General features: G+C 43.4%; 2 protein-coding genes across 9 annotated transcripts in view; both read right to left on the reverse strand.

Annotated features, from left to right (window-relative positions):
* Positions 1-21,748, reverse strand: part of vamp3 (vesicle-associated membrane protein 3 (cellubrevin)) — a 298,514-nt gene that overhangs the window by 87,564 nt on the left and 189,202 nt on the right. The window lies entirely within an intron of this gene.
* Positions 1-21,748, reverse strand: part of LOC140543323 (calmodulin-binding transcription activator 1-like) — a 363,513-nt gene that overhangs the window by 70,271 nt on the left and 271,494 nt on the right. For all 8 annotated transcript variants that reach the window (XM_072666395.1, XM_072666396.1, XM_072666397.1 and 5 more), the window contains one exon: positions 5,900-5,971. In XM_072666395.1, coding sequence (XP_072522496.1) covers positions 5,900-5,971 — 72 coding nt within the window. The remainder of the gene's footprint in view (positions 1-5,899; positions 5,972-21,748) is intronic.

Consider the following 21,748-nt stretch of genomic DNA (forward strand, 5'->3'; position numbering starts at 1 on the left):
AACTGTTCCACAGCACATTCTGACCTTTAGAAGGACATTTTCACAAATATGGCAGGTATACACTGAGATTAGACTTGCTGTGTGTGTGGCTGGCAGACAGGAGTGAAGACTGTGTGTGTGTGTGTGTGTGTGTGTATTAGTGTGTGTGTACACTGTGAAACATAAATGTTCACTTCAAAAAGTTAGGAACAGGATGTCCACATATTTAACTTCTAGGTCAGGTAGATCATGGTTGGAAGGTTTGGTGTGAATGAGTACGCAGCCACACACTGGTTGCCACATTAGTTTCATTTGTTTTGTTTTTGTACTGTTTTGAATTGATTGTTCTATCAAGTGTTTCTAGCTTTGAGGCTTTCCAGGCCGGCCGCCGGAGTGACTCATCACAGCTTGGATGTTTCCATGTCCTGCTGTCAGAGTGATTCTACATCATGGGTTGAATATTTCACAGGTCCACAGCCAGAGCGCCGCTACATCATGCAAGGCTGGTATATTTTCCACGGATCACCTCCAGAGTTACTCTACATTGTGGCTTGGAGCTCTCGAGTTCCGCTCATTTTAAAGCTTAGTAGTTTTTTCAAGAAGACGTATAAGATAGGTACTTTCTCAGTAAAGTTTTAGTACTGGTGTCAGAAAAGAATAAGTGGTATTACTGAGACTGCCTGAGAAAGTTCAGCACCACGGACAGCATCACACCAAACAATGTGTGAAACATAGTTTTGGGTGCTGATCTTCTCTGTGAACTCCAGACACTGTATGGGTTTCTTCAGCTTCACCAGCAGCTTTAATGAAGGTACTGATTAGATAAACTATGTATGGCCTCACTCTGGGAGAGTTTGGTATTGGTATTTTTAACGCAGAAATGCTTACTGTCCAGATGGCTGTACATAGCATTGTTCAGATCCTATTTTCAGATGTCTAAGACTTTCATGGGCAGTTAGCTCAATGCGCTGGCAAGAGTAGCCTGCATACATGCTCAAGTAAAAGTCTGTTGTGTGCTCATAAGCATCCAAAACCCCAGTCTGGTCATTAGCCTGGCCTAGTTCAGCCAGTCCAAAAAACAGCTCTGATGTGCGTAGATTTACTGTACACCTTGCAGTTATTAATGGTTGCAGCCTCATCCTTGCTGCAGAACTGTCTAGCAATGATCTCTTCAACTAAAACACACCTAGGTTCTTGTCGGATTTTTCAGTCTTCGATCATGGATAAGTCAGGGGACGGTAGAGATAAGTCAATCGCAGCAGTCACATTTCATTGATATGAGGTGAACTGGATAAATCAGCCGTAACATTGATTAACATTGGTTAATCAATGGTTCTAATGGCATCTGCCAAGGGGTGGGATACAGGGGAAGACTCTGAGCCACTTTAATGGCCTAAATTGTGATGGATAGATGGCTGTGTGAGAGCATCTCCAAAAAAATAGGCACGTCTTATGGGGGTAAGTACCTACCAAAAGTGCTCCAAAGAACAACGACCGGCAAAATGGCAACTGGGCAACGTACAGGACTCAAAGGATCTGCTGCTAATTTTATGGTGCCAGATACCACAGATCTTCAGATGTCTTGTGGAGTCCATGACTTGACGGTTTAGAGCTGTGTGTTGGGTGAGGGGGACCACACACACATCAATATAGACCATACTTCTCCATATTAATCCTTATATATATGGTGAGTGTACTCTGACTGTTCTACACATAGTTAGAGTATTATTGACAGCTATTCATTTGTGAAATCCAAGCCCAAGTGATTGCTCTGGTAAGATGGGAACGTATTGATTGGGTGAAGCAGCTGGAGCAGCAGCAATCATGTCTAAAAGCCACGTGTCAATCAATACGCCACTCTTAGCTTCCTTTAATTTGACTATAGTTCCAGTAAACATACATACAGCTTCTATACATATACTGTACGGTCTGCTTGAAATGGAGACGAGCTGCAGTCAATAAATTTCCTGTGATATTCTTTCATTGCAATGGTCTGTATGTAGGTATAGGCATTTTGATCATATCTGTGGAACAAATTATGGCATAATTTGCATTACATTAGCCAGATATGCCAGGACAGGGGAACAGTCCTTTATGTACAGTGTTCTTGTGGCTGAAGCTTCAGCATTAGCCAGAAACAGTCATTAGGGTACACTGTAAACCCTATTCGCACTGGCATATTTTGGTTTAAGTTTAAGTTGAGTTAGACTAACTGAGAGTGAACTGAGTTGTTTCAGTGATCATTAGGGTGTGCCTTGTGTTTGGGAAGTGCAACGTCAATAAGTAAAACTCCTGACACCATCTATTTGCATACATGCCCCCCACCCCCATTCACCATCACTGTGTAGTTATTCATCCCTGGCTACATTCCCCATATGTGGTCAGCTGTAATCTATATTGTGGTGCAGGTGTCTGGCCTCAGTGTTGAAGGCTGTAAGAGCAAGGTACCACTTTCTTTGCTGCTGAGTGTGGCTTCATGTTGGCTAAAGGACACCATCCATCCATGGCTGGATTCCTGCTCAGTTATGTGCTGTTTCTGCTCACGTACACCTGATCTAATTGGCAGGTTTAGTAGGGTCTGTTAGAGCAGGAAAATCAATGACCTGTGCTGGACTCTGGCACCTGTTGCCCTCCAATGCAATCCCGTTGTGAAGACCTCTGTTGACAACTTAAACAGACTAACTACAACTCACTTACTTTCCTTGACTACATTTAACACATACTCAGTTCAGGGTGTTAACTAAAATGATCTGAGTTATTAAACTTTAATGGTTTGTAACAAAAAAATTTTACAGTGTAAGCTTGGCCAGTTTTAGTAGCAGCAAATGATAACTGATTGAGCTAAGCAAATGCAACAGGCTGTTAAAGCTGTTGGGATGAGCTGTAAAGTCTTTTGTTCCTGCATGTTAAATAAACCTAATAACAGGTTATTAATGGTGCAACACAATGAATTTATTGAGTGTAATGCTCAGATGCTGCTTTACAAGCTTATTTAACACCCTGTTATTTTCCCTCAGTGAAACACACTGATTTATCCATTTATTGTGAGCTTGTGGGAAACAAATAATAAGCTCTGACTTACAGCAGCATGGTATAGCCTAGCATTGCCTTGCCTGGCCTGGCCTAGCTTTGGCCTAGCATAGACATTGTAGTTATATGACTTATGTAGTTCACTACATCGGGAGTAAGGAAGTTTTTGAGATTCAGCCAAAATAAATGGAGGCATTGTGACGTCAGAAAGCTCCATTTTCTCCATTCTCTGAGTTTTCAGAAATCAGCACCTTGGAGAGTGTCTTCAAAAAGCTCTGTTTTCAGTGAGGAAATGGTGTTTTCTTGTGGATGGGAGGCCAAATCCCAGAAGAAAACCTCATATACATGTGGACAGGGCCTAAGACGGATAAGATTAAACGATACGCACGTGCCTGTAGGAACTATTCACATAGTAGTGGGGTATTGAGAGAGAGAGAGAGAGAGAGAGAGAGAGAGAGAGAGAGAAGACAGAGAAAGAGGGAGAAAAAAGACTGACAAAAGAGGGAAGAGAAAAAAGAGAGAAAGAAAAAAGAAAGATTGAGAGAGAGATAAAGGCAGTGAGAGAGAGAAAGAAAGACACACACAGAGAAAGAGAGTGTGTGTGTGTGAGATAGAGAGAGAGAGAGAGAGAGAGAGAGAGAGAGAGAGAGAGAGAGAGAGAGAGAGAGAGAGAGAGAGAGAGAGAGTGGTTCAGGTGTTCTCTCCCGCTGACTCTGTTATGGGGGAATTCTCACTCATTGCAATCAATCACACACTCCAGACGAGCCGAGCGCAGAGAAAAACTCTAAATCTATGATCAGTCCCCACCAAGAGCACCAGCCCCCTCACCACAGCAGCCCCCCTCTCTCTGTCTGTCTGACTTCTCTTCTCTGCCCACTCTCACTGTCTCCAGCAACATGCTGTCACATTGTTCATTCACAGCAGCTCTCCTACACACAACCACATACAGAATAAAGCAACAGACTGTGAGCCACACACACACACACAGACGCTCACACACACTGAATTCTGCCTCTAGCACTCAGAAGTAAATAGAGGTTGAAATGACGAGAGAAAGGAAGAGAGAGAGAAAGAGAGAGAGAGAGAGAGAGAGAGAAAGAGAAAACCAAAACTAAAGCAAAAAATGAGAAAAATAAAAAAGATAAATTAACAAAGAAATTCTAAAATATATATATATATATATATATATATATATATATATATATATATATATATATATATATAAAATATTCATATATAATGTTTTTGATTTTACATACAATTTAACATACTCGAATTCCGAGCTATGCTGCTTTGCCATTGGCAGCTGGAACCCAAAAGCGCACAATTGGCTATGCTCTCTTCAGGTGAGTAGATGGCATGTCTGAGACTGTGGGCTGCTCTGCGATGTCGCACCGGCAGCAGTTTAAAAAAAAATGGGCGGTGGCTGGCTTTACATGTATTGGAGAAGACATGTATTAAGTGTGTTAAGTTAGTGTTAGGTGGAGCTACAAACGGTGGGTTAATTGGAAGCACCAAAAAGAAATTGACAAATAAAAAAAAGAAAGCCATAGAACCACTTTTGGTTCCATAAAAACCCTGTCTGCCAGAGTCTGAGAGAGCACAATTGGCCTTGCTCTCTCAGGGGTGGGTTGGGGCACTTCCTCCTCACATCACTCCAAGTGTGATGTTGGTCAGCACAGGCGTCCGTTGTATAGGAGCTGGGGAGCCGTGCATTTCTCTGAGCATGCTGGCTACCTAGCGATGCTACATCAGCAGCAGTTTGAAAAGAGGCGGTGGCTGGTTTCACGTGTGTCAGAGAAGACACGTACTAGTCTTTGCCCTCCTAGTGTTGGGGGCATTGCTAGTGACCATGGGGACTGGGTAACTGGCCTTCCAAACTGGGTAGAAAATGAGTGTATGAGAATAGAATGAAACGGGCTGTTTTTGTTTCTGTGCCTTTAAGGCTGATACCAGAACAATGGGCTCTGTCCTGAGAGCATTCTGGGCTGAAACACTCTTTATAACTGCAATACGAATAAGTGGGGTAAAACTGCAATAGGCTGAATGGGCGATAATATGTAAATGTGTCAGTTCTTTTGACAGCAGAGAAACAGTGCTGTTAAAACAGCTGTTTTGGCCATTCTATATATGGTCTGAAACGTAAAGAAAAATATTTACATGTGACTGTAAACTTCAAGAGAAGAATTCAGATTTTCGTGATTGGAGTCCTTTAAGGCAATTTCACTAGTCAGGATTTTCATGTGGGGGAAGGAAAAGCAATGGATAAATACACAGAAAAAAATTACAAGAGAAAGAGTGTGTGAGAGAGGGCAGAATAGAGAGAGGGAGAGAGAAAGAGAGAGACTCTTGTCTGTAGTAAGCTTATAGCTCTCGTCTCTTCTCCTCATCTATCACTTTCTGCTCTGTTCTCTCCGCCAGCAGCAGCTGAAAGACTCTGGCAGAACTGTAACAGTACACACATTACACTACACACAAACAACCTGCAGCTTAGCACTGAAAGCCTGCTCTAATCCGAGACAGAACAGTGGTCCACACCGAGCGGATGGGCAGTGTTTGCTGTGTTTAATTGAGCCTCTGTTTGGTCCACGAGCAGAAGATGAAGAGCGAAGGGAAAAGATGAAAGGAGGACGGATGACACGGAGGGGAAACCAGAGCGACTGGTGTAGATTCTAAGATTCTACGTCTCGCTTTCTCTCCCCCACACACTTACACTAACACTCATCTCCTACCAGCTATTCAGACAGAGTGGGGTTTACTGCAGTATTCAGTGTGGTGTAGTAGTGTAGTGGTGGGTGTAGTGTGATTCTGGGTGTAGTGTAGTCCTGGGTGCAGTGTAGTAGTATAGTGCTGGGTGTAGTGTAATGGTGGGTGCAGTATAGAGCTTTACCTGCAGCAGCCAGTAACACCTGCGATGGAAGGTGGGGATGATGGAGGAGTGGACGTAGCACCCATAGAGACACTGTGGATAAAACACAGACACATACATAGTTACTATACTTTCTTTGAGCATTTATGATTAGTCTCTCTCTATCTCTCTTCATATATATATATATATATATATATATATATATATATATATATATATATATATATAAATTCACACACATACTGTGGGTCCTATTTTTTTTTACTGTCTGCTGTGAATAATGTCTGATATACTGTATGTGTGTGTGTGTGCGTGCCTGTGTGTGTGTGTCCTTCCAGCCGGCAGGTCGACTCTAATGCTATTTTAAGCTGAATGAGAGTTCAGCTTTAAACAGGCTCTGCATTACGGGAATGAATCGAACGCATAAGCTGAGGTTTCAGCTTCACTACCCATACACAAACACACACACACACACACACACACACAGAAGGAAAGTAAAGAAATACTGTAAATCTGAAAAAAATAAATAAAGAAAAATGAAAGAAAATAGACAAACAAAACAAAACAAAGAAAGAAAGAAATGAGAAAATTAAAAGAGTAAAGATGAAAGAAAGACACGAAAGAAAGAAGATGAAAGCAAGAAAGAAAGAAACAAAGATGAAAGCAAACAAGAATGAGATGAAAGAAAAAAAATTAAGAAACAAACAAACAAACAGAGAGAGATTAAAGAAAGAAAGCCAATAGGAGCAGAGTGTAGAGTGGAAGGCTGGACTGTGTAGTGAATGAATGAGTGTCTTACACAGACTCTACAGAAGAACTCCATACAGTAACACACACATACACACACACACGAATGCACGCACACACTCCCTCAACAAGTCTCTGCAGAGTAACACAAAGTACTCTCAGCTGTGTGTGTGTGTTTGGTAACAGTGTGATTAAGAAATGACAGCGTCTGAGGCCATTATTTGCCGTCTGAGCTCCAGACAGATGCCAGAGTCTCACACGCTGGGCAATTAAAGCCTAATTACATTCACACGATTAGATCAGCCTCAGCGTGGTGTCTGAGAGCGGATCCTACACACAGTAACACGCTTACACATACACACACACACACACACACACACACACACACACACACACACACACACACAGCAGCCAAGGTGCCTTTCAGCAGGGAATCATGCTTGTACTCACTGTACCATGCTGATGGCTAAAATCTGCACTTCCTAATGTTCTCTGACTTCAAATGAAGAACCTTTGGGTAACTCCGGAGAGAGCAGGTGGAGATACACTGTATGTAGAGTATCTAGACCAGTGAGTCCAGTTAACCATCCAACTAATCATATAACATCTGTATCTGACCCCACTGATGCTCCGACAGCTATGTTCCTGCATTTACTGTAAAGCTTTGCCAGAGGAGTAGACGTTACAGCAGCAGCGAAGGGGACCTTCGTGAAAATGAACCTGTACATTTACCCAGTCATGCAATTATCTAATAAGCCAATTGCCTGGCCGCAGTACAATGCATTATATCAGCAGCTTCAGATAAGGATCATCAGTATTTCCTGGGCCTGTAGAGTTTACTGTACTTACTGTTTAATGTAGTAAAGAAAACAGTAGTTCTGCAGACGTAAATGCCTTGTTGATGAGAGAGGTCAAGACAAAATGGCCAGGTTGGAGCTGACAGAAAGGCAACAGTAACTCAGATAACCACTCTGTACAATCATGGTTAGCAGAAAAGCTTCTCAACAGAAGCCCACAACAGGTTCCAGTTCTTTCAGCCAAGAACAGAAAGCTGAGGCTGCAGTGGCTGAGCACAGGCTCACCAAAACTGGCCAGTTAAATGCTGGAGAAACTCTGCTTTCTGCTGAGGCTCACACAGATGGTAGATGGGTCAGAGTTTCATGCCAGCAGCATGAATCTATGGACCAACCCTGCCTTGTGTCACCAGTCCAGGCTGGTGGAGGTGGTGTGAGGAATGTAAAGAGCAGCCACCAGCTTCATATTAGGTCATAAATGGCTTTAAAACAGCTTTAAGGGTTAAAACATTGTCCTCAAAGTGTCTGTAAAGGGTCTGTAAAGTGTCCTCAAGTCAGCATGCTACGTGGATGCCTGTTTTTCAGAAATATAATATAAAAAGGAAAGAAAATGAAGACCATCAGTTGATCAGCAGAGTGGCAGACAGGCCAAGTGCCTGCACAGGAGGAAATGAGCTCAGGTCAGCAGGGAGATGGACCACACCTGAAACACTGGACGCACGGGCCAGTGGGCAGGACGTTAGAGGACGGCTCGCTGACGCTGATCAAAACAGACACAGCTCTGCACAAACTGATGGAGACAAGTCAGGCCGGAGGGAATGGGCCGTGCATGTTCATGTGTGTGCGCGCGTGCGTGTGCCGGTCACGTCTGCGCCTGAGTGAAGACATGCTGTCCGTGGATGTTAATGGCAGCCCATCGGCGGAGCCGGGCACAGGGCCAAAGACATTAAGCGCAATCGAATTCCTCCAAACCAGCTTCAATCAGCAGCTTTTATCAGCCCACAGTTACTCTCTCTCTCTCTCTCTCTCTCTCTCTCGCTCCCTTCTTACTCTTCTTCTGTCCCACTCCCTCTCTCGCTCTCCCTCCCTCACTTGTTTCATCCCATTCCCTCTCTCTTTCCCTTTCCCTCACCCCTCCCTCTCACCCCTTTCTCTGCTGCCTCCCTTGACCTACCTCCCTCTCTCCACACTCTATTTTCTAGCTTGCTCTCTCTTTCACTCTCTCCCTCCCTATCGCCCCCTTTCTCTTTTTTCCTTTATCTCTCCCTCTCTCACACTCTATCTCTCTCTCTCTCTTCGTCTATCTCTCTTTCTTACCTTTCTACTTTTTCTTGTTCTGTCCCACTTCTTCTGTCTCTCTCTTTCCCTCCCAAAGCCCTCTTTCACTCTCGCGCTCTCTGTCTATCTCTATCCCTCACTTTCTAATCATCTCCTCTTTTTTATTCTTATATCCCATGCTCCTCTCTTTCTGCCTCCCCCTATCTTTCTCTCTCATCCTCTCTCTCTCTCTCCCTCTCTTTTCTAACCCTGTTCCTCGCTGTCCTCTCGCTTTCTCCCTCACTCTCCTTTTTCTCCCTCTTTCTTGTTCCATCCCATTCCCTCTCTCTCTGTCCCATCTCTGAGCCCTCTCTCACTCTCACACTTTCTATCTATCTCTTGCCCTCACCTGCTCTCTCCCCTCCTTTCTCTTTCCCCCTATCTTCATGTATCCTATGCCCTCTCTCTCTCTCTGTCTCTCTCACTCACTCTGTCTCCCGTGGTGGAGAGTGTACGGTATGACATCATTCAGAATAAAGAGAGTAAAGTATTCTGACGTCTGCTGATACTGGTGTTTTTTTATAGTCTGTTATGGTCCCCCCCAACACACACACACTCACACTGCACTGATATATAATGCAAAGAAACCCAATATCAGTACCTGAAGAGAGAGAGCGAGAGAGAAAGAGAGAGCCCATGCTCTCTCATCCATAACAAAACAGCCTTCAAGCCCAAAGCAGTGAAAAACATATAAAAAGCTGGAGCTGAAAAACTCTTCAATCTGCCAAGAGCAGCACGTTCTTATCTGATCACTCCAGATAACCCACCATCTCCCCTCCCCTGACACACACACCTCCTCCTCGAGTGCTGGCAGTGGTCTAATCTCCCCACTGAGCGCTGCTGTATATATGCTGTATGCTGGCGATTGTGGTCAGCCTGGAGGGTCGTGTGAGAGGCCATCAACAGAGTTCACTGTCGTAAGTAAACATTTGTAGAGTTTAAAATCACTCATTCCTCTAGTCCTTAATTCAATATTGTTGTGATGTCACAACCATGAACAATTACCAGTACATTCAGCCTCCAGCAGTCTGGTTCCCATTCCTGCTGAAGCAATGTGGAGCGTTGTTCCTGTAGACAATCTGTTACTGGAGTTACTGGAGATCCACACTCATGACAAGAGTGCCTAAATTTTACATTAACCTCCCTGAGGTTTCTAAACCAGTCTAAATCAGTAAAAAAAAGACATTTATGTTTAAGGCCTTTAGCAGACACTCTTATGCAGAAAAGCTTACAAAAGTGCTACACTGTTTCCTCTGAAAATATCCATAGCTAGTTTTATAGGCTAGAGTCCAAAAGATACCTCAAGCTAGAGGCAGCCAAATACAAATAGTCAGTATGGAGACTTAGATACACACAATACTCAACGTACACTACACCAGGTTCTCTTGGAAAAGATGGGTTCTCTACAGTAGTTTGGTTCATTTGTCTTCTTGTTTCTTTCACCTAGTTTGGCTATGGCCTTTTCCAAGCCCCTAATTTGGCCTTGCCACTACCACACAGTGCTATCACCAAGCCATGTGAAGCTAGCCTTCAATTCTTTCAAATTCAAACATTATTAGGGAACCACCAATACCTTCTAGGCTTTCAGAGAAGGCCTAACCCTGCACACCGCAAGCAATAAAAACACTTAGTTTTGCTTCACAGGTGACAAGTTGCTGGTGGGTGTGTCCGGGAACTGCAACAGTGACAAAACTAATATTATTATTGCGAATCAAGAAACTATTATATACATATTTATTTATAAATGTACTGATTTAATTAAACCAATAAACTCATATTCAACTATGGATTTGAAATAGATTGTCTTGTCTGATCGGACACAGCAATGATGGGTCCATTTCGCAAAAGGAACTAATTTTCACAAGGAACCAAAGTCAGTGGAGTTTTGAGGAAATGTAAAAACCTTTCTGATTTGTAGTTGCTGCAGCGGGTCTCTGCTCATTTGCATAAAGTCAAGTAAAGCTCAACTTGATCACGTTGCCAAACTTGCCCACTTGACATCATTAAAAATAACGACTTACGAATTTCGGTTGCTATGTTGTTTTCATCACCAGTAAACTTATTCAAATTCAAATTCTTGAAATGCCAAACAGGATTTTCTTCCCCCTGTGGTACTGTGGTATCTTGGGAGATACAGCTAAGCAAGCACGTTTCAATTGTTTAGGACTTCAGGAGTTAGACTGAAGGCCTAACGCATCAGGTTAACTGCCAACATAATTAGAACTGACAGCGCAATTAGCTAATCACAATTTGATTTCCTATGGGTGGGATTCCAATTTTGTTAGGACAAACGTCGCTCTGTGACTTCTGGATGCCCTGGATCCACTGACTGTAGATATGAGCTGAAGTCTAACCAATGGAAATGGAAAACAGTGGCAGCCACCACCTTTAAACTTGAAGTTTTTATCATTCCTTATCATTTCAAGTGCTACCAATATATGTCAGTACGTCATATGTCTGTTACGTCAATATGTCTGTTAGAAAACATGGGACCTCTTTTTAACGTGTTTTGACATGTTTGGTCTAGACAGACCTAGGTCTAATAGTCACAGTTTGCTAGCCAGCACTAGCACTGTGTTGAGTGATGGGGGAAAGGGAGGGTCATCCTACCTATCCAGAGAGTGGGAGGCCAATTTGGCTTTCTTGAACTTCTAGCTGTGGATGGCTGTGGCATTCTGGAATTAACAGGGATTAAAGGTGTGATCTTCTACCCAAAGATGGTGTGGGCTAAAGGGGTATAAAGCCCCCAGCATTGAGCTGTGGAGCAGTGGAACTGTGTTCTTCGGAATGATGGTGGTGCTCCATCCAATGCTGAGTATGAGAGTTGGGGATGAGGTGAGGTGTTGATCATCCAATATCCTGACATTACAAATGCTCTTGTTGTTGAATGCAATCAAATCCTAACAGCAATGCTCAAAAATCTAGTAGAATCTCGTCCACAGACAGTAGAGATGGTCACTCCAACAAAAGCAGGATAAACTCTTTTTGGATAAAGCGATTAATGTGCAGGTGTCCCAATACTTTTGTCCATATAGTTTACGTATGACCACATCAGTGGAGGAAGAAAATGTAGAATATGAGTGTTTTGAGGGGAAGCAGCTAGCACAAACCGTGCTGAGTGTGCTGCCGCTCTGTGCACACCTGAGGGGGGTGTTAGAGGAGAATGCTGATGAAGCAGGACAGATATTCTCCTCTTCCTCCCTGCTTTGACATGCGGCCATGTGATTTTACAGGACCATTACCCATTCAACCATGCTAACTCTCCTGGGACAGTTTGCTTCGGGTTCGGCCTGTAGTTTTTTTATTTTTTTTGTCAGGGGACACGGTGGAGGGTCATCTGCAGGTTTCAGCTAATGGACGGCACACAGGGGATCGCAGACAGCTCCTGACCATGAAACCTTTGGGAAGTCGCATGGTTCATTCCTTCCAGTTCTTTTATGTCAATGTTCTTCATTTACAATCCAAAACACTTACCCCTCACCCCTCATACCCAGGCATGGTCTAACCCTGTACGACCTGGCGCAGAATGAATAATGCAGGCCAACTTGCATGAGAAGCTGGTGGGGGAGATTACTTATGGGTGACATGAGGCCATTAGCACAGGAAGTGGGACAGGGGCAGAGGAAACGGCATGTCCTCTTCACGTTTCACAAGTTTCTCCTCATTCTACTGTATGAAATAAAAGCTATTTGTATTCTGCAAACATTTGGAGAGCCTTGGCCTGCTGTCACATTTTTCCGTATCATTCCATATCGAGTCCAACTGTTTGTGGACACCCCTTCTAATTAATGCATTCAGCTACTCAGCAGTGAAACTAGCTGCAACCTAGCTACCTGTTCTGGTGGATTTACTGTTGCGAGTGAATAGCTAGACTTCCTCTCCTTCCCCATTAAGCAAGTAAAAGACAGGCATCTCCACCTACCTCAACCAAATTTGATTCTGGAGGTGAATGTTGTTGTTGATGTTATTATCTAGGGTTACTTTATGGGAGTCTGACCAAACACTGGTGGACCAGCCAGAGTTGTAGTGAGGAACCAATGCTAAATACGCTCTGTCTTGCTTTTTTGTGGATTCAGGAGTCAGAGAGCAGCCTGCCGGAGCTCCAATTGTCTCCGTGCCGTACTTTGGGAAAGAGCAGGAGCAGTGCCAGAACCCTCTTGCTCCGTGGAGCTTGGGATGATCAATTAGAAAAGGCTAGTCCCAAACTCGGCGGCCGTAAGCACATAAATCACAATTAAAGCAGTCACGGGTCTGACCCCTAAATGATCTGTCTGCCGGCTAATATTCCCTCAGCTCCACCTGGGAGGAGGAGGGATCGGAGAGGAGCGCCGCAGAGAAAAAAGAAACCTGAGAGAGAGGAGGAAACTAGGCCGAGAGAAGGTGTGGAGGTACGCATAGAAAAAGTCAGAGAGTGTGTATATGTGTGGGTGTATGTGTACGCTTGAGGAGGACGACAACTTGAGCAGGTTCCTGGCTGATTTGGGGTTTAGGGAAGAGGGTTTGGAACGGGGGGAGAAAGCGAAGCTTCATATTTCATTGGCATAAGCGAAAGGATGGCAAACACATTTTCCTCGGGCTGGGCCTCGGGGGCTGATATAAAAGCTATTTGTATTCTGCAGCAATTCGGCCAGCTTTGGCCTGTTTCTCGCCTGCGTATTTGTAAACATGGGACCTTCAGAGCTACTTAATCTTCTGCTACACAAACGCAGGCCATGCTGTGAGATGAGAGGAGAGAGAGAGAGAGAGAGAGAGAGAGAGAGAGAGAGAGAGAGCGCTAAAGAGATAGAGAAAGAGATAATTTTTTTTTTCATATGTGTCATGGCCAGGCATGTTCTGCTCTAGTTATGGTCTCAGTTTTAAAGTTTACTGCCTTCTTGTCTCACCTCTAACCAAGAGCAGGTTCTATGGAGACGACAAGTCAGCAAAAGACTGCCACATAGCAAACAAAGCTAACAGCCAAGGATACAGATGGAGAGAGGAGGAAATACAATGCTAGAAAAGGCTGGTTTAGCATTGCTGAGAGTGCAACAATATGCAAACTAGCCAGAATTGGAGAAACCATCTCCAACAGTCTTAAGGCTGTTGCACACCAGACCTTGCCATGCCGTCTATAAGTACGCTTCTGTTTAAGTTCAAACTGACTTCAAGCGAAAGTTTAAGGTGATTTGTGGTTTTCTTTTAAAAATAGGTGATTAGTGGCATAGTTCTGGGTATTTCTCCACTTCGTTGACCAGCTTCTCCTCAGCCATCAGCCATAATGGAGTTAGTATCTAGCGAGCAAGATGTGACGTTCATAAACTTTGGTTTGCACTGAGGAACGGAACAGTGCTTGGAGTCACTGGCATACAGTGTTGGATGATCACCACCCCACCTCATCTCCAACTCCCCAACTCATTCTAAAAGCATTCCAGAGAACACAGTTCCACCTTCCCACAGCGCAATGCTAGGGGATAAACCCTCAAGCCCACACCTGGTATTAGGCATGGTACCAACAGATTCATGTGTATCTGCTTCAGAGAGTCCTATTCTATTGACAGTATTTCTCTACAGGGACTACACAGGTAGCTGAATGCATTCATTAGAAGGGGTATTCACCAAACATTAGGCCATATAGTATACATGAAATATTGACTAAGACCTTTTGTTGTCTAGTGAGGAATATAAAATTGGTGTAGGTACTTTTGCATTTAATGTAAAATAACTAAAAATATGAAAAGTAATTGCCTTTGTAGAATTATTTAACAAATCTAAAGAGAAGTTACTGATGTGAGTACAGTCTAATTTTGTGCATAAATAGAGAATTGATTATTTTAATGACAGAATAGATAGTTTTGTCATAATTTGGATTAAAAACCAAACGAAATAAGTCAGGACTGCAGGCTCAAAGGACACTGGTCTCTTGTAACTCTTGTTATACTCTCTATATAATCACTGCAGCAACAGTGGACAAGCAATATCCAAAACAGTGCCCCCTTAACCCTGGTGTGTCCATCAGTCAAGGACACTGGCTACTCTCGCCTGGCCTGCTGAGCGGACCAAAAAAAAAAAAGGAGAAGAACTAGGAAAGGGAAGGAGGGAGGGAAAGCGCTATTTGAAAGCCGCCATGCCTTTCCCCGCTGATTCCCAGCAGAGCTCGATGCGGAAAGCGCTTGGGTTTTATCTCAGTGCACCGGTAACAGAGTTGCATGACCAATGGTGCTGATCCTTCATAAAACACTCTGTGTGATGGAAATCGGTGGGCTTGAATGCACTGGAACATCACACACACACACACAGAGGCCGGAAAGAGCAGGTGACTCTGTCGGCTAACTCCTACATGAACACACACCCACTCTCTAGCGGTCAGCATGTGTGTGTTATGGCTAGCATGAGCGGCGGGGCGTGAATGACCCACACAGAGCAGCGGCTGTCAGTATTCATTGCCCTGGCTCCTAGGACACGGCCCCTTGACGCCCACGCCCATCTCTCTCTCTCACATACACACACACACACCCACAGGCCTACCACACCCACATGCCCTCCTTTTACGCTTGGTCACCGTCTGCTAACTTGGAGGACACACAAAGTGAAAGTGGTCATGGCCCTGGACTTGAATCTACAAGCATGGGCGGTAAAGTTCAATGCAAACCGAACTCGCAGAATGTCATAGTGGTATACTTTATGGACAAAAGTATTGGGACACTTGCTCATTCATGGTCGGTTCTCAAATCAAGGGTATTACAAAGGGTTTACACTGCTTTTTTTGGAAGAACTGTCTCTACTGTCCAGGAAAGAAGGCTTTCTACTAAATTTTGGAGCATTGCTGTGAGGATTTGATTGCATTTAGCAGCAAGCGCGTTAGTGAGGTCACGATGTTGGATGATTACCACCCCACCTTATCAAAAGTATTGGATGGAGCGCCAACCATCATTCCAGAGAACACAGTTCCACTGCTCTACAGCTCAATGTTGGGGCACTTTATACCCCTCCAGCCCCAGTCTGGCATGAGGCATGGTGCCAACAGTTTCCTCTGGGTACTGTGGTTTCCTCACACTTTCCAGAGCACAAAGAGTATGTAAATTGGCAATGTTAAATTGCCCCAGATGTGAGTGTATGAGTGAAAGAGTGGTACCCTGCGATGGCCTGGCGCCCTATCGAGAGGGCATTACTGCTTTGCACCCAATGATTCTGAGTAAACTCTGGATCTACTGTAACCCTGACCAGGAAGAAGCGGATAATACAATGGATAAATGGATGGATAGCCCCCAGCCCTCATCACGCAGTGCTACCAAGCTAGGAGCATCCATCCACTCATCCATCGTATTATCTGTTGCTTGTTGGTCTGATGAGGAGTGACATAGGTCCAGAGTTTTACTGCCCCTGGTATTGCTTTGTGACTATGGTGATTACGTAAACATCAATTCAATCAAATTGGTGTCTTTATGGAATCATTTTTGATGTACTAGTGCCAGTCCATGCTCATTTTGATTTTGTCAGGGACAGCCTAAACAAGGCAATTCCAGGTATTTGTGAAAAGAAAAATACAACCAAACTGTTCAGACTGCAAACTCAAACTCATCTGAGACATCTGAAGCTCATCAGAGGCAGACATAGCCAATCAAAGCAAAGCAGAACAACATCAAGCAGACAAAACAAAAACTAAAAGGAAGGCCAGCCACACCCTTCTTCTCCCAAACAACAGACGAAGCGGAGTGTAATTAAAAACAAACAAGGAAAAAGGCTAGCAGGCGACACACACACACACACTCACACATGAATGGAGTTAATCGATCTCCGTCGACGCCAGGCTTTTGTAAGACAGTGGCACGGAAAACTGACACCAGGAAAGGAAAGAACAGTGGTGGAGTGAAAGAAAAAAGAGAGAGAGCGCTTTCCGCTCGGTGCCACGTGGGATTACAGCAGGTCCCTTTCAGACGAGCCGCAGAGGAAACTCACTGTATTCTCCAGTTTCCCTCACTTTGCATGACAATGTGGAGACTATCTAATCAAAGCCAAGCAGAAGAGAGGAGAGGAAAAACGGAGAAAACGGAAAAACGAAGAAAAAAAACGAAGAAAACGGACGAATATAAAAGTGCAGTTGAAATCTCTTACATGGAGAACACATGTACGCACACTGACGTTGCCAGCCTCGAGCAGCTGCTGTGATTCTCCAACGGTTTCCTGGTTTTAAAGTGACAGTTCAGCCAAATATCAAATCTACACAATTATTTTCCTGCACCCCAAACGCAGTCGATCAGCCAAGACATGTTTGGTGTCTAAAGTTTGCTTCTTTAGATCTACGAAGCTATTGCACACCTGTTAGCCATTCACTGTATGGACTGTATTGGGACGCCTACACATTTCCAATTACATGAGCTTAGTGTATGACATCCCATTCTAAATCCATAGGCCTTAATATGGCGTTGGTCCCCCTTTGCAACTTTGTCTGGAACTCTGCAGTTATTTAGTAAGCAGAGCATTAGAGACTGTTCTGCTCTACGCTCCTCAGCACTCTGCCCTCACCCCGCTCTGCAACTTTACGCGGTCTTGCTCAGTTGCTGTGGTTCCGAAATGCTTTCACTTTTCAATATTCCCACTCACAGTTGATGCTGGAATATCTAGGAGGAGAGAAATTTCGCAAACCGACTTGTTGCAATTATGGCATCCTGTTACAGGACCACGCTGGAATTTAGTGAGCGCTTTAGAACCACCTATTATTTCTTTAATGTCTGTAAAGGCACACTGAATGGCTTGGTGTTCGATGGAATGCACCTGTGGCAATGGCACTAAATGAAAAAACTGAATTCAATATTTAAAATGTGCATCCCAATATTTTTGTCCATACAGTGCAGTCCAGATAACCACATTTGTAAATTTGTTTGAGATGACATAACAACCTGCAACATTCAGACATGCAGATTGCATGATGCTAACGTCTATGAGATTCTATTACCGGTTAGATACATTAGAAGCAAACTACGGACCCCAAACATGTCTTGGCTGATCATTTTCATTTGGAGTAAGTGGAAAATTGTGTAAATTGCATTTTGTAGGCCAATTATTCCCTAAGGAGGGCTCAAGATGGATGGGATTAAATTCCTTTAAGCCAGACCATTCAGCTGCATTCTAAAACCCTGCATAGCTTTTGGTTATTGGTTTTACACCGTGGTATTACACATCAACAATAATAAAAAACGAGACATTTTATTACTCTAATAAAGGAAAAATGAAAATCATACAGTGCTAAATTATCGCAAAACAGCAACCCATCATAATCTGGCAGATTCATTTCACTAATTCATTTTATTTCACCCAAACTTTTAATATCAGAGACCTAAACCAAAGTCTCAAAAAAGGAAAGGTGCCACAACATACAGCTAAAACAGTCACCAGTAGAAGAACTAGATGGAATGAGGTGCAACTCACACCTCCTACAAGGTGGTGAGCGAAGTTGATGGATGAACCAAGCAGAGTGTGGTCACTTTCCTGTATCATGGGCCGATCATCAGAGAATCGTTGTCATATCTGGCGTGCAATACCTGCCAACATGACTGATAGGCTAAATTTGATTGCCATCATCCTGTACAGAGTGACGTGATAAACATGTAGGACTGCTGTATTGCACAGTTTGCAGGTTCTAGTTGATTCTTAGGCCCTGTTCACACGAATATAGATCTATCTGAAAATGGCATTTTGGTGCCAAAATGATTTTCGTCCACATGTGTGCTTGATGAGGTCCATGCTATTTTCACCAAGAGGTTTGCTGGATGGATGGATGGATGGATGTCAGTGTGTCTGTGTTACCCTCTGGCTCTCTCCTTTTAGTTAGGCTGTCATCAGCTGCATCAGTGAGATATACCGGAGCCAGTGAGATATCACTGTAGCCTTTGGCTTGCTCAGTGGGGCATTTTATGCTTTATGTGTTGTTGATCTTTTGTTGTTACTGATCATTGAATTTCTGTGACGCTGCTTTCCAACAAGATCATTTATAAAACAAGTTCTACAAATAAACCTGATTAGATTTGACTTAGCAAAAAAGGTATTACAGGTCCCATCTGCTAAAAATAATCAACTAAGGAACTTGCATCATGTGACAGTCTCAGTCTACTATAACAAGTTGACACATTTCTGAAAATCTCCAAATTCTCCAACCAGCTGCGTTTTCTAATGTTATGCTTCGCTTTAGAGCATTTCCAGAAACATGCACTGTTGCTGTTTCAGTGTGGATGCAAGGCTAAAAGAGAGAAATACGCATGTGCCTTCAAATGTTTCCATATTAGTGTGGACAAGGCCTCGGTTTCACCCCCCTAAGAGGCCTGCTGCAGTACAGCTGGCTGCTGAAGGACACCATGAACACGATAAATAATGAAAATGCCAGCAGATTTGAGTATGATAGTCACAGCTTAACCAGACACATCTGTCCAGCAGGATGGTGGATATAATGCGAGTGTGTCCAGGCGAGTGCACGGGTGTGTGTGTGTGAGTGTTTATCTATGTGTTAGCTTTCTGCTGAAGAACGCACAGCCACAGAGGATAGCTGATGAAGAATAATCACTTAATTACACAAGATGTGTTCATTAAGAGTGCACTGGGAACAGGCAATGCAACAAGACAGCTTTGCATCCACCATCGACCATGCTGTACACACACACATACACACACACACACACACAGACCAATGCACACACTGAGAGACTGCCCTTTTTAAGTGCACTGTATGTAGGTCAGATTTTGAAGGTGGTTTCACCTCTGCCAAAAGAAACAGATGGGGGAGCGGAAGGATCCAGAGGTGATGGGCAAAAGAGAGGAAATGGGAATACAAGAAATGTAATGGATGGAGGTCCCTCACACAATAGACAATAGAAGAGAGGGCACCAGGATAGAGAGAGAAAAAGATAAAGAAGAGGTGGATGGATGGCTTGTAGAGACAATTGGACAGTGAAAAGGATGAAAGGCGAAGAAAGGAAAGAGGAGAAGAAGGAAGTGGAGCAGAGGAGGAGAAGAGAACTGAAGAGTAACAGAAGATGAAGAGAGAACAGAGCAGAAGAAGAAAGAAGATGGTAGAAGAGAAAGTATGAGAAATGAAGAGAAGAAGAGAAAGGAGGAAAAGAGATAAGGTGAGGTGAGAAAAAATGGAGACAGAAGAGAAATGAGAAGTGCAACAAAGAACAGAGCAGAGAAGAAGAGCTAAGAGAAGACATGATGAGTAAAAGTACAAAGGAGAGGAAACAGGAGAAAAGAATACAGAACAAGGAAAGGAAGAAGTGAGAATAGATTAAATAAAGGGTAAAAATAAATGAGAGAATGAAAGAGATGACAAAAGAGAGAACAGAAGAGGACAAGAGACGAAGAGAATAAGCAAAGGACAGAAAAGGAGAGAAAGGGAGAAGACAGGAGAAAAGAGAAGAGACAGGAAGAAGAACACAAACGAGAAGACAATAGATCAAGACATAGGAAGAGAAGTTAATAGAAAGGAAGAGAAGAGAGACATTAGAGAGAAGAAGAGCAGAGGAGAAAAGAAAAGAGAACAGAAGAGGAGGAAAGAAAATGGAAGAGAAAAGAAAGGGAAGAGAAAGGAATGAAAAACGAGAATGGAACAGATGGGAAAAGATAGAAAAGAGAAGGAAAGAAAAAATATTACAAGAGAAGGGGAGAGAAGGAAAGAGAAGGGGAGAGAAGGGGGGAGAAAAGAAGAGAAGGAAAGAGAAGAGAAGAGAAGGAAAGAGAAGGGGAGAGAAGGAAAGAGAAGGAAAGAGAAGGGGAGAGAAGAGAAGAGAAGGGGAGAAAAGGAAAGATAAGGAAAGAGAAGGAAAGAGAAGAGAAGAGAAGAGAAGGGGGGAGAAGGAAAGAGAAGAGAAGGAAAGAGAAGGAAAGAGAAGAGAAGGGGAGAGAAGGAAAGAGAAGAGAAGAGAAGGGGAGAGAAGGAAAGAGAAGAGAAGAGAAGGAAAGAGAAGAGAAGAGAAGGAAAGAGAAGAGAAGAGAAGAGAAGAGAAGGAAAGAGAAGAGAAGGAAAGAGAAGGAAAGAGAAGAGAAGAGAAGGGGGGAGAAGGAAAGAGAAGAGAAGGAAAGAGAAGGAAAGAGAAGAGAAGGGGAGAGAAGGAAAGAGAAGAGAAGAGAAGGGGAGAGAAGGAAAGAGAAGAGAAGAGAAGAGAAGGAAAGAGAAGAGAAGAGAAGGAAAGAGAAGAGAAGAGAAGAGAAGGAAAGAGAAGAGAAGAGAAGGAAAGAGAAGAGAAGAGAAGAGAAGGAAAGAGAAGAGAAGGAAAGAGAAGGAAAGAGAAGAGAAGAGAAGAGAAGGGGAGAGAAGGAAAGAGAAGAGAAGGAAAGAGAAGGAAAGAGAAGAGAAGAGAAGGAAAGAGAAGAGACGGGGAGAGAAGAAAAGAGAAGGAAAGAGAAGGAAAGAGAAGAGAAGAGAAGGAAAGAGAAGAGAAGAGAAGAGAAGGAAAGAGAAGAGAAGAGAAGAGAAGGAAAGAGAAGAGAAGGAAAGAGAAGAGAAGAGAAGAGAAGGAAAGAGAAGAGAAGAGAAGGAAAGAGAAGAGAAGGAAAGAGAAGAGAAGAGAAGGAAAGAGAAGAGAAGAGAAGAGAAGGAAAGAGAAGAGAAGGAAAGAGAAGATAAGAGAAAGGAAAAGAAGAGAAGGTAAGAGAAGGAAAGAGAAGAGAAGAGAAGGAAAGAGAAGAGAAGGAAAGAGAAGGAAAGAGAAGAGAAGGGGAGAGAAGGAAAGAGAAGAGAAGAGAAGGGGAGAGAAGGAAAGAGAAGAGAAGAGAAGAGAAGGAAAGAGAAGAGAAGAGAAGGAAAGAGAAGAGAAGAGAAGAGAAGGAAAGATAAGGAAAGAGAAGGAAAGAGAAGAGAAGGAAAGAGAAGAGAAGGGGGGAGAAGGAAAGAGAAGAGAAGGAAAGAGAAGGAAAGAGAAGAGAAGGGGAGAGAAGGAAAGAGAAGAGAAGGGGAGAGAAGGAAAGAGAAGGAAAGAGAAGAGAAGGAAAGAGAAGAGAAGAGAAGAGAAGGAAAGAGAAGAGAAGGAAAGAGAAGATAAGAGAA

This window comes from Salminus brasiliensis, chromosome 21 (assembly GCF_030463535.1).
Source record: "Salminus brasiliensis chromosome 21, fSalBra1.hap2, whole genome shotgun sequence".
Lineage (NCBI taxonomy): Eukaryota > Metazoa > Chordata > Actinopteri > Characiformes > Bryconidae > Salminus > Salminus brasiliensis.